Raw genomic sequence first — 12,972 nt, forward strand, 5'->3', positions numbered from 1 at the left:
CTTAAAAGTTCTTATTCCAAGGCCAGAACAGATGCTTTTATTGTTTCCATTCCGAGTCATTCAACCAACGTCAGAGCTAGGCAAGAACAAATAATGAACTTTTACTGTAAGCGCCTTTTTATTTGGTCAATATGTTTACATGATTAATTTAAAATTCATAATTAATGTGTAAGCAATTTCAATATGTATACAGTACACGTTTCTCGCGCCCTGCTCTGCCCTGAAATCAGCCAAATTCTTGGAGTTACCGTCCCCTTCTGGTAAACTGTGGTCCTGAAGTCAGCATTATTTTGCAGGTAAAACGTCAGGATTTTGTTGTAGTTTTTGTTATGTTTACACATATATTGTTTAAAAATAAATATTATATATATAAATGTGTATATAGTTTTCCATACATTCATTTGTTTGATAAAAAAACACCAAGTAGGTAGGCAAGTAGTAGATAATTAAAAGTTTATTTATTGGATTACAACCCTTTCAAAGAAAATGCATCAATTTACACAATCATGTTAAATTAATGTGAATGAGTCAACACAGATTTGGTCAGCAGTAACACATAAGGAGACGTCACGTATTGTAATCACTATCAAATAATAACTTTATTTAATTCATCATTACTGTAGTAGTATTTGTTATTTAACAGTTGACATACTGGTGTGTTCAAATTCATATTACGGTTGACATGATTTACTTATTAAAAATGTAATTTATTATGAAGCAAGAAATATGTTGCCAATGACCTGTATTATATATATAGTTCAAAGTAGTTGTTCTATGCCACCATCTTGAGTATTTAAGGCATCCAACAATCACTCAACTTCTGGATATTTGCGTACATTTTGTGTTACAAAGCCCAAATATATCTAGAATGTAGTCCTAGACTCTGTCTAAATGTGACTTTTGATCAGGGTAAATTATACACATTTTAAACGTTTAGATCTGTAGCTCTGGCACGCAGGGACATTCTGTAGCCTCAGGATTCAGTGATTATGACGACTTCTTCTGAAGACTGAAATAAGATGGATATGAGCATGGATACTATGTTTAACTTCATACACAATGAGCACATAGTTTCATTAAAACATTTAAGGTAAATAATTCAAGTGCCACTTACTTATATTTGATGAGACGACTTCCTTGGATTAATTGAGCAGTTTCATTGGTTATGTGGCAGGCAAACAATAGCCAATTGCGGGGTTGCACTTTGTAAGCAAATCTCATGAACAACAGTGAGTAACAAGACAGTGCTGTAAAAACACACAAAAAACAAGCCTTTAACTAGTGTTCTTCGTAATTAGTTCTGATTCAGGTCGGTGTAATCCCTCATTTGTCCAGGAGTGTTCCATTGTAAAAAAAAAAAAAAAAAAAAAATATATATATATATATATATATATATATATATATATATATATATATATATATATATATATATATATATATATATATATATATATATATATATATATATATATATATATATATATAATAATCTATACAATCCAAGAATTAAAATGATGTCTTATGCAGTCATTTAGGACTAGTAATGTGTTAAGAGTAGACAAAGGTAATTAAATGAAAGGTTTAACTGTTGTTTTGGACACGTGTTCTGTAATCGTGAATAATTGTCGGATTGCATTGTCTTTTCCTCACAAATATTTGTAACATTTAAAGTTGATATTATGACATCAACATTCTCAATGTCAGCGGCACACATGGGACTGGCAGTAAAAGTCATTTGAGTTTCACTCGTGTGTCTTACCAAAGGTCATTCTGCCACTGATAATCTCTGGGCTCTTTTTCATATCAGTGATGGCTGCAATAGGGAGACCCCAATTTGCCACAGGTCCCCAGAAATGCTGCACAACAAAACAACCAGTTTAGATAAAGTAATAACAAGATCATTATATATATGATGAGATTACGCGAGTGCTTTTCATACCGTGCTAAGATGACATCCAGGTTTGCAGGGCATTAACAAGAAAAAAAGGGACAAGATGTATGAGAAAACTGAGAGTAATACCACAGTGCGATACTGAAAGGGGATAAACTCGTGTAAAGGTCATAAATACAAGTTCAAACATGTTAAACATTAACATTAAACGTTAACGGTTTATATCAATAAATTATCATATTGAAGATTATGTTATGCTAATGATATTTTAACGATTAAGCATAACGATCCCAGAAAATCCTCTTCCAAAAGAACACAACATAGAATATGAGCGGCAAATGATAAAATGAAAAAAGTATGTACAATTTGTTGTGTGTTAAATATTAGACCTACTATAGCGCAAATACACGCAGCAAAAAAACAAATATTTAAACAAGGTTGCTACTAGCTCGTGCAACAAACACGTATGCGCAATAATGTCGTTTCTACACCTAAAAGAACTGTCTTATTTTTCTAGTAAAAGAGCAATGTGAATTGCATCGATGTTAAAGATTAGTCAAGTAGGTGAACCTGTTCCCTGCATGAGCTAGGACAGTAGCTAGCTGCTATCGGCTAAATATTAGCAACAAAATAACACAAAACACATACCTCGTCAAATAATCTCTGAACTCCTTACTTTTCAAATGGTCAATTGCTTTACGAGCAATAGTCCCTGCCATTTTCTTTGTGTACGTGTCAGAAGAATACAATTGTTCTGTTTCAAGTTTGAAGGACGACCCGTTTTTACAGCGCAGAGGACACTGGTCCAAATGACAACACACGCTGATATCATAAAGGCTAGAGAGACATCGGCTCTGTTGCTATGGCAGCGGCAGCGGCCATCTTGTGAATGGAGAAGCAGCACAATTCCAAAAGGAAACAATGTAAAAACAGGCGATAAAAATCATAGATAAAGGGCTTGAATTAATGACAAGTATTCTAATAATGCAGACAACTCTACCCATGTATTTCAGGACATTTTTTTCCTCCGAATTATGAACATGAATATTCAATTAAAACATTTAGCTGATGTATTTCATGCAAAATGAAGGTGTTTGTGTGTCATTAACACCATATGGAGACAACCATCGATCAGTCCTTGGTTTGTTTCGCAACCACTATTATAAAAGATTAATTTATTACCTAAAACAAACAGTTTTTTCAAGATTAGTTTGGTAAAACATGGGCATTAGATAAAGTGTAAATACAAAGAAGTAAAATGATCAAAGTATTCATTACAACATTATGATGAAAACGTGAATCTTAGTTTGTGTTAGTTTAGTTCTGTAGAACGAGTTCTGTAGAATTCCCCAACACAACATGCCTGATGGAACTGGACGTTGGCTACAAGAGCTTACCATGGCGACGGTAACTCTAACCTATTTATATAAGCTTTGTGGCTGGAGGACCCCAGAAATAAATGACCCATTTACCGCTATGCGCATGCGTTCGCACGTTTAAAATACTAATTATGCCTTAATTCTTGTCTCAATGCGAACTTTATTATCTCCACTGACATAGTAAATGTGTGTTAATCATTTGTATGCTTTTATTTCGAATTAATGCGAATTTTTTGCCTGGCGAGCTGCTACGTTCAGGGGAAAGTGGGATTACACGTCCAGTCTAAGCAAAAACTGCGCAGATCCATGGATTTATTATATTACCGGCAGATCTTATTGGTTTCGATCGACGGTGAAGTTTCCGGGTTAACACCTCTGGTCTTTTTTCCACGCTCTCATTGGTCCGACACTTCAACTTTTGTCCATCATCAAGAAGCGGCGCAGATAAACCATCCGTGAGGTCAACACGAACGCGCCTAGAGGCTGTGTGTGATGTAATTATGCGCGCTTGTGTTTTTCCATTTTTAGTAGGTTGTTTAAACTTGGACAATGCTATAGATGTGCTTTGCCACTAAGCAAGGCAGCTGCCCCATGCATATTTGCAAAATGCTATACAAAAACAACAAACGTAACACATGCTGGACATGACAAGAGTTACTCTTAGACAGGCCATAGTTGTAGCTACAAAAATGTCTGCTCTTGTCCTTTATTTTTTTTGGGCAGTGTAGAAAAATATTTAGTTGTAGTGATCTGGACACTGTTTTAGAAAAAACAAAACGTTTTGACCCATCCCTCTCATCCAAGAGTCATTCTCAATCTGCTGATCTGGTCTGAGAACTCTGCTAACTCTGGTAATAGTCTGTCCTGTTTTTGTTTACACTGAGTTTTCCTTGAAACGAATCTTCTTTGTTACGCTAAAAGCCCTATGGCCAAACTCAAAAGAAGACAAACATGGAGATTAAATCTACTTTATCTTCAGCAAATATTTTGATTGACACCACAATTTGAGAATTTCTGGACTAGATCATGCAATATAGATGAGTATTTTGACAATAAAGAAATATAGTCTCCATATAGGCTAAATACTGGAAACCTCACCTCATTTTCTAACTATAATATGTATTATGATGAGATGATCTCCGCGGTTATGCTGAGAGGAGGGGCTTGAGACTTTGAGAAAGTCAGCTTTCCTTTGGGTCATGTTAACAACAAACTGCTTTGTGAAGAACAACAGCTTGAACAGATATGCACTAAGTCCTTTACATAATGTCTGTAAGGACAACAAATCAACAAATACTACAAATACTTTTTTTTTGCTTGTGTGCTATTTTTTTCTATTTATTAATAAATGCTTTCACCTTTATTTAACCAGGTTAAAATCCATTGAGAAGTGGACCACACACACACACACACACAAATACTATAGCTTCCAATTATTGTAGCTTCCAGTCAAATTGAGAAGGCCAGAACTGATGTTTAAATGAGTTTTATTCCTTATTTTCCGTGCTAACCAACGTAAAAGCTAGGCGAGAACAAATGAAGGACAATTACATTTTGTCCGTATAACCACAGTGTTACTAGCTCATTACGTTAACTGTTTTCTACACATATGTAAATTAAACATTTGAAATGACTCAAAAATACATTCATTTCTACTACACACCTTGTTCCACTGTCAACTGTAGCTAGATCCTTGTGTTTGAACAACTCTCAACAAGTTTTGTCCCATGCTTTTACCATTAATTGTAGACCTGTCACTGTAATTATAATTCAACCATAATTTAATCCATCACTCACTGCACTGTTCACTTTCTGCACTACATCTGTAAATTCAACTGTAAATTTGGTGTATATAGATGTATATTATTATTATTATTATGTATATTTTATTTTTATTCTATAGCAGATTTAAATTGTTTTTATTTTTCATTTTAAATATAGGTTGGCAATAAACCTTTTCTGATTTTGATTTTGATTTAATGTGTTTGTTTACATTTGAAGTAACTTTGTTTTGGAATGTTTATATATGGCCAATATATTATTATTTGAATTGTATTGTATTTTTCAATTATAAAGATGTAATGTTTGAAATTGATTAGTGGAGGAATACTGCTGGACCCCTTGCACTCAGAGCAGTTTGTGCTTTGTTTATCTGTGAAACAGCCTAAAACCTTTGCACCTAAACTGAGCTTCTGTTTGTACAACACTAACAACCAGAACACAACGCTGAGTTACAACTAAAGAGGTGGATGTGAAAAAAGAAACATCAACAACATTAATTTTAAGTTTCCATTCAAACAATCAGTTACATGTTAACGAGAGTGAACAGGGATTAAATTAGTTAGACTAAACCAGAATGTTGGACCAATCAGATGTCAAAATCATATGTTTTTTTCAGATAGGACTGAAATATAAGATACTAACATAAGTAGATCATCATTTTACATTTTGTTCATTATAAACCACCCTGGAATTTCAGAGCTATCAATCCTCAGTTGCAGGATAATATATGATTACTCAAACATAAAGCTTATATAGTCTGTCTCCTTTACTTCTTTTCCACACAGCTCCTGTTTTCTGCCACTATAAAATTAGAGCCAGAAGTCTTTCAGGAACTATAAACATCACATTACATCACATTACATTACATTACATAGTGTTGGCAACCTCATCTCATTCAATCAAAAATGTTCATCCCTAGTTTACAGGTCCCTAGTAATGCGGCCATCATGATAACATAAGTTATCATTTGGGTTCATCCTTGTGATGAATATAGATAAAATGAAATAACATTCCAGGGGGTAAAGATATATAAATAAACGGGAAACAAGACAAAAAATAATAAATTGTTACACCAATAGAGCAGCTAGATAAACAGTACACTACACTCAATCCAACTCACAGAAAATATGCACCGTTGTTTTGCTTTTATATAGTCAGAGGCCCCTAGTAATGCGCATGGATCTATGACGGTAATGCGCCCCTGCTACTGTACTTTGAAGTCTCGTGAGCACTCTGCAACGCTCGCGTGAATTGTACGCTCCTTTCGGTCCGCGAGCTCGTGAGTGAGCCTCGTCTACACATTTGGTGGATAACAGCAAGAGAGGAAAAAGAGGAAAATGCCGTCTAAAATCATATTTGAAGACGCATACGAAGCAATGGAAGGAGAGGTAGACTCCGCGGTACCGTGCAACCCCTCAGTGGTGAGTAAAATGAGCTGCCAAGCAATTTAAATCCCAGAAGCATCTCTGGGTTAGCCGTGTCTTCAACATGTGGCTACACAGAGATGTCCACCGCGGCTCAACAAGCCACAAATTGAAGTCTCAGCTTGATTACAGCAACATTACAAAGGTTGTCGTTAGAAACACACGTTACTTGAACAGCTAAAGTAATATATCTACTGTTGTTAATGTTGGTAACACAGCTGAACTATGTATTTAAAGGTCAGCTAGCTTAAGCTAACTTCTGGAACACGTGGCAACAAAACATGTGTAATTAATTATCTTACAGAAATGTAAGACTAAATAATATTTAAGACTTAATAATTTAACCATTAAGTTACCGTTAATAACATGGTTATAACACAGTATGATTTACAGCTGATACTTATCTGTTTTCAACTGTGCGCGCACATTGATGACGCAACAAAAGACACAGCTGGGCAACGTGTTTACCAAACAAAGTTGTTCGTACAATTCAATTTATTTTTGTAGCGCCTAAAATAAAAAAACAACGTTTTTTAACCACTGTCTATAAATACTACCACTGGATTTTCAATATGGGCTAGGTAATTATGCTTTTATATTTTTAGAATTGACTTGGGTAAACTGACTATAAATGAAGCAATGTACAAAGGCAGTGTTATTTGTCTTAAGATGTTGATCTAAATGTTACATATCATTTTGTTTCGACAATTTAGAGTAAGAGCAAAGAGGGCAAGAAAAAGAAAAAGAAGGAGCAAATTACGGAGGTGGAAGACTGTGAGCCTCCAGCGCCCAAAAAGAAAAAGTCAAAAAAAACAAAAGAGGACCACATAGAGGAAGCCACAGACATGAATGGCAACATAGATTCTGAAGAAACAACCAAGCCACGTAAAAAAGAGGTAAGTTCAATCAGTCCAGACTATAAACAGTTGAATTTGTAATTAGTGTTAAATTAAAACATGGATCCTTACTGCTGGCTGTCTAGAAAAAAAAGAAAAAAGAAAAGATGGCAATTGCTGAAGAAGAAGAAAACGGTGCACATTCCCTTGTTGATACTCCTGCCATGACCCCTGTTCAAACTCCATCTCAGTCAAGTACGGAATCTGGCAGTGATGGTGAAAAGGAGGCAGTGGTAAGTCTCACAAGGCTCTACAATTTTAAAATCAATGTCATGTATGAAATATTGTTTTTTTTTTGTCGTTTTTAGGGGGAAACACAAGAGCAGAAAGAAGGGGCCTTTTCAAACTTTAGAATATCCGAGGTCACCATCAATAGGCTAAAAGGTAATGTGTAAAGTAAAGTTACCACAGTGCGTACACCCGCCAATTTCTCACTCACTTTGTGGCTATTATTTTTTTCAAATCCAGCTCGCGGCGTGTCATACCTGTTTGACATTCAGGTGAAGACTTTTGATGCAGTTTATGATGGAGAAGATGTCATTGCTCAAGCCCGGACCGGAACAGGAAAAACGTTCTCCTTTGCTGTTCCTTTGGTGGAGAAACTGCAGAAGGATGGTGCTGACAAATCCCGCGGCCGTGCTCCAAAGGTAAACTTGAAACATCGATTTCTTACAAGCACATTTTTACTAATACTTTTTGTACTGTATTGTATTGTAGGTATTAGTGTTGACACCAACCAGAGAGCTGGCCATCCAAGTTGCAAAAGACTTCAAAGACGTTGCCAAGAGAGTGTCCATTGCCTGTTTCTATGGAGGGAGCTCATACAACCCACAACGTACGTTTTGGGGTTGTTCTTGACTACATTGCTTCTGCTCTCTTAAATTATACATGTAGTTATTTATGCATTATGTGTAATTTGTTCTTTGCAGTTGATGCTATTCGTAATGGTATTGACGTTTTGGTGGGGACACCTGGGCGCATTAAGGACCACCTTCAGAACAATAAGCTGGACCTTTCAAAACTAAAACATGTTGTTCTTGACGAAGTTGACCAAATGTTGGACATGGGATTTGCTGAACAAGTTGAAGAGATATTGTCATTTTCTTATCAAAAAGGTATATACTGTTATAATTTGAATTGCTTTACTGACATTTATACTAGTCTATATGCTCTACTGTACTTAAACATAGTAATAGACTAAGTTTTGTATTCCTATAATTCTATTCTACTTGCACCGTGTTGTATTTATTATTCTAATAATTTATTTAAATGGTTAGATTCAAGTATTTGGGGAAATTAAGGTTCTCTTATCTTATAACACACACTTGTAGCCAGTAGGGCTGTGCTTGATATAGCTATATTGTGACGGACTTCTAGGCAACACGCACACATCAATACGGAGATGCCTATCGTGATAAATTTAAACAACATGAAGTCATTAGAAATTGTTCTAAACTTCTGAACCTACAGACTGCTGGCTGAATCTGAGGAGCTGAAAATTGACTTAATCATAGTTTTCTGATATTGAAGACTGCTTGAACATGAAATTTAGTATTTTGCTAATCTTCTTAATCAAAACATAATTTTAGTCAACTTTTAACACTGGTTTTAAGGGAAATTCATGAATCAGGACGCGTGTCGTATTACATTCTGTGTATCGGGTATCATAGCGGGGGCCCTGTATCAGAATACGTATTGTATCGTGAGGCACCCAGTAGCCAGTGTTTTAGAATCTGTTTGCGATCATAACGAGTGTCTCAAAGGTTGGAAGTTTAATTTGAGCTGCCACAGATCCACACGGTCATTGTATGACAATGCAAGACACTTAATTTACCATGTTCTCATTGGCTGATTACACAGGTGTATAAATGTGTGTGTGACCATTTATTTTGTAGATTCTGACTCCAATCCGCAGACACTGCTGTTCTCAGCCACATGCCCTCAGTGGGTTTACGAAGTCGCAAAGAAATACATGAGACCTGACTGTAAACACGTCGACCTGATTGGCAAGAAAATGCAGAAAGCGGCAACAACAGTTGAAGTGAGTGTGTGGGAAAATAGATCAATTTTCTTGAAAGTACAGTGCACACATTATAATTCCTGTTCCTTGTTCTCAGCATTTGGCTATTGCATGTCATTGGTCACAACGAGCTGCTGTGATCGGAGATGTTATTCAAGTTTACAGTGGCAGCCATGGAAGAACGATCATCTTCTGTGAGACCAAGAAGGATGTCAATGAGCTTTCAATGAATGCATCCATCAAACAGGTACACAACTTTTTCATTTAATGCCAGTTTAGAAAAGGCACAAAGCGATTGCAGGGTTTCCTCTACACCAAGTCAGAATTGGCAATAAAAAATGTTGTGCCGGCTAATCAACTGCTTATTAACCATAATAATGGTAATTTTATATTATTTTAGGTGCACCAATATATCGGCCGATATTCATGTAATTGCGTAATATCCGTTTCAGTCCAAAAAACACAGATAGCAGTCTGCAATGTTGCGCATTAGTAAAGGGTTCTCTGCTGTCCCTTCAGAAACAATGAAGAAAACAACAGCTCTGTGGACAGATGCGTCCTGCTGCTATATTCAGAACAGACTAAACTTTTAAGTCTTTATTCTGAGCCAAAATACACACAAATGACAAAGTTACAGACATTTAAAAGCTCTAGAAAAGTTCTAGATTGAAATTTAGCATTCACCTGTGACCCGCGATAAACGCAAGGTTTTTGAGACACTATTTGAATTTTTATTTAAATAGAAATAAAATACAGCAAAAAAAAGTGTTCAAAACCAAAGTAGCGTTTCCAATAACATCGTATCGGCCCAAAATTTCCATATTGGTGGAACACTGATTATGAGGATGATTATTATTATTATTGCTGAGCAATTCTTGAGTCTTAAGAAGTTCATATTATTGTCTTTCAAAAATATGAACTCACGTCAACTTGAGTCAACTTGAATCAACTTAAAATACAAATTAACTGAAAGATAAAACCTGCCGCTGTTAAAATACAGCAGCTGTCTAACCTTTTCCTTTCCAAAATATATGACAACACAGTGCGCATGGAGCAACGCTTGCGTATCAAGTGAACCTGTGTATTGAATCGTCACTCGTATTGAACAATTCAATATTATATCGAATATCATTATGTCTGTACAGTGGGCTCTCCTCGTGTTTAGTGCTCAAGCCCAAGTTTTGTGTGTGAGCGCGGCAGAGTGTATGAGTATGCGGCAGAGGAAAAAGGGAAAGCAAGACTTGCTTTATTGTGCAACCAAAGAATTAATCGCAATTCATCTATTTATGCATTATTGCGGCAATAACTTGTTGTTATGCCCAGCCCTAATAAATATGCTTGTGAAGCTAATGGTGCATCTCCCTTTGTAAATGTCTCCCTTTTTATGTTCATAGAGTTCTCAAACTCTTCATGGAGACATTCCTCAAAAACAAAGAGAGATGACACTGAAAGGATTCAGGAATGGAGCTTTTGAGGTTCTTGTTGCGACAAATGTTGCTGCTCGAGGTTTGGATATCCCAGAAGTGGATCTTGTAGTTCAGTGTTCACCTCCAAAGGTACTTTATATTTAATCAGACACAGTTGAAGCAATGGAATTGTTGTGGTTACTTTCATTTAAACTGTGGATTTCTCTGCCAGGATGTAGAGTCATACATTCATCGTTCAGGCCGTACAGGCCGGGCTGGTCGAACTGGAGTGTGCATCTGCTTCTACCAGAGAAAAGAAGAGGACCAACTGCGCCATGTAGAAAACAAAGCTGTAAGTTTACCTTTTAAGTTAAGCATTTAATTATTATACTGATGAGAGGAACCTGGCCCTTGTAATTAGTACAATTAGTCTTTCTTCTCTGGTATAATAAAATGTCAATATTTGGGCTCTTAAGTACATATTTCATGTAACCTTTCATGTAGCATTTCAGGTCCAGCTGGTAAGTTCAATAATAAAGTCCACAGAATGTTTGTGGACTCTTAGACTTAATTGATGGACTAAAAACAAATTTTCCAATTAGGACGGGAGATGGACCGTTATATTGGAATCTTCCATAAAAAACAAAAACGTGTTTGTCATTTCCTCATCAGGATTGTTGTTTCTTTTTCAGTGCATCTCATTTAGACGAGTTGGTGTTCCAACTGCCAACGACATCATCAAATCTTCCAGCAAGGATGCAGTCAGGTGCATACTTCAGAAACAGGAATAATGAATAAGATTTACAGTTGAGTAGGAGATAATGATTGTTCCTTCAATATTCAGGTTCTTGGATTCGGTGCCTGTCACAGCAATTGCTTATTTCAGAGAATCAGCTCAAAGTCTAATTGAAGAAAGAGGAGCTGTTGAGGCACTGGCAGCCGCCTTGGCCCATATTTCTGGAGCTACGAGTCTAGAACAGCGTTCACTTCTGAACTCTGATGCCGTAAGAAAATATAGAATTTTCTTGTTACTGATGAGGTTATTTATTCATTGTTTATGTTTTACTGCTTTGCTAGGGATACACAACTATCCAGTTGGTGTGTTCACAAGAAATGCACAATCTAGGTTATGCATGGAGAAACATCAAAGAACAACTTGGAGAAGAGATTGAGAATCACATTCACAGAATGACGTTTTTGAAAGGAAAAATGGTATGTTTTTCCTAAACACACTGAAACTGTACAGTCAATTCGCAAACCATATTTTTGTTTTTATCAACAGGGAGTTTGTTTTGACGTCCCAGTTGACCAAGTCAAGCAGATTCAGGTGAGACACGTAAAGCTTTTATTCAGTTGAAGGCTGTGGCCTCTTTATAATAACTTTTTATTGTTTTTTTCAATAGGAGTCTTGGGCAGATTGTCGGCGCTGGCAATTGACTATAGCAACAGAGCTTCCTGAACTGGAGGAGAAGCCAGGTGGTCGTGGAGACGGTGGATATGGCGGTGGATACGGCAGTGGTAACCGCGGTGACAGATCCGGAGGGTTCAGAGGAGGAAGAGGCAGAAATTTCCGAAACGGGGGCTTCCGAAGCGGCAGTGGTGGCTATGGCAACAACAGAGGAGGACAGAAGCGTAGCTTCAGCCAGGCCTTTGATTACTGATCTGTGGACTGATGATTACTGTACTTCCATTAGCCCTTTTCAAAGTCTCTGTTAAAGGTTTTCATAAACGATCATAAAAGCTTACGAATATCAACTTTCCTTTTTTACAATGTACACTGTTCAAAACATGTGTATTATGTACTGTATATTTTCCTGAAGGTTTTATTGAAATATAAACAAACAATTCATCAAGTGATTTATATGTTTAAAGAACATTGGCCATTCATTTTTAATTGAAACAATAGATTAAATGTATGTAATGCTTTTTTGGTCCGTGATCAATCATGTATTTCACTCCACACCTAGTGGGAGGAAGCTATAGTATTCACAGTTGCCCTGAGACAGACTTATGGAAGTGAGGCTGCCAGTCTGCCATCAGCCCCTGCTCTGACCCGCTCTATCCATTCATGCACACACCAGATTCATACAAGGCAATGTGTATGAAGTGTCTCCTAAGGACACAGCGACAGCGCTCAATAGAGCCACTGCTGCCCCAAACTCACCCGGGGCATC

General features: G+C 36.6%; 2 protein-coding genes across 3 annotated transcripts; one reads left to right on the forward strand and one right to left on the reverse strand.

Moving 5' to 3' along the window:
• Window positions 1-466: 466 nt before the first annotated feature.
• On the reverse strand, window positions 467-2,730 carry mpc1 (mitochondrial pyruvate carrier 1). 2 transcript variants are annotated; one of them, XM_072464481.1, is made up of 4 exons: window positions 2,536-2,730; window positions 1,760-1,856; window positions 1,111-1,247; window positions 467-1,002 (listed from the first exon to the last, which is right to left on the reverse strand). In XM_072464481.1, the coding sequence occupies exons 1-3, from the start codon at window positions 2,608-2,610 to the stop codon at window positions 1,111-1,113; spliced, it is 309 nt and encodes a 102-aa protein (XP_072320582.1). In that variant the 5' UTR covers window positions 2,611-2,730; the 3' UTR covers window positions 467-1,002. The 2 variants fall into 2 exon arrangements, with proteins under 2 accessions (XP_072320582.1, XP_072320581.1); XM_072464480.1 differs by having other exon boundaries at window positions 473-1,009; window positions 1,115-1,247.
• Window positions 2,731-6,364: 3,634 nt separating this feature from the next.
• On the forward strand, window positions 6,365-12,541 carry ddx21 (DEAD (Asp-Glu-Ala-Asp) box helicase 21). Its single transcript, XM_072465876.1, has 16 exons — window positions 6,365-6,473; window positions 7,190-7,372; window positions 7,459-7,605; window positions 7,681-7,756; window positions 7,841-8,019; window positions 8,090-8,207; window positions 8,302-8,487; window positions 9,268-9,413; window positions 9,490-9,639; window positions 10,787-10,948; window positions 11,031-11,150; window positions 11,491-11,564; window positions 11,643-11,802; window positions 11,876-12,010; window positions 12,081-12,125; window positions 12,202-12,541. The coding sequence occupies exons 1-16, from the start codon at window positions 6,390-6,392 to the stop codon at window positions 12,457-12,459; spliced, it is 2,223 nt and encodes a 740-aa protein (XP_072321977.1). The 5' UTR covers window positions 6,365-6,389; the 3' UTR covers window positions 12,460-12,541.
• The last annotated feature ends 431 nt before the right edge of the window (window positions 12,542-12,972 follow it).

The sequence above is a fragment of the Eucyclogobius newberryi genome, unplaced genomic scaffold (genome assembly GCF_026437365.1).
Source record: "Eucyclogobius newberryi isolate DKJ021-1_F unplaced genomic scaffold, fEucNew1.0.hap1 SCAF_5, whole genome shotgun sequence".
Lineage (NCBI taxonomy): Eukaryota > Metazoa > Chordata > Actinopteri > Gobiiformes > Gobiidae > Eucyclogobius > Eucyclogobius newberryi.

Coding starts and splice junctions, on each gene's coding strand:
- mpc1 (XM_072464480.1), bottom strand. CDS start 2,610: ATGGCAGGGACTATTGCTCGTAAAGCAATTGACCATTTGAAAAGTAAG. Junction 1,248..1,759: donor CAGTGGCAGAATGACCTTTG/GTAAGACACACG, acceptor GTGTTTTTACAG/CACTGTCTTGTTACTCACTG. Junction 1,010..1,114: donor AGTCGTCTCATCAAATATAA/GTAAGTGGCACT, acceptor ATCTTATTTCAG/TCTTCAGAAGAAGTCGTCAT.
- ddx21 (XM_072465876.1), top strand. CDS start 6,390: ATGCCGTCTAAAATCATATTTGAAGACGCATACGAAGCAATGGAAGGA. Junction 8,208..8,301: donor GAGCTCATACAACCCACAAC/GTACGTTTTGGG, acceptor TGTTCTTTGCAG/TTGATGCTATTCGTAATGGT. Junction 10,949..11,030: donor TTCAGTGTTCACCTCCAAAG/GTACTTTATATT, acceptor TTTCTCTGCCAG/GATGTAGAGTCATACATTCA.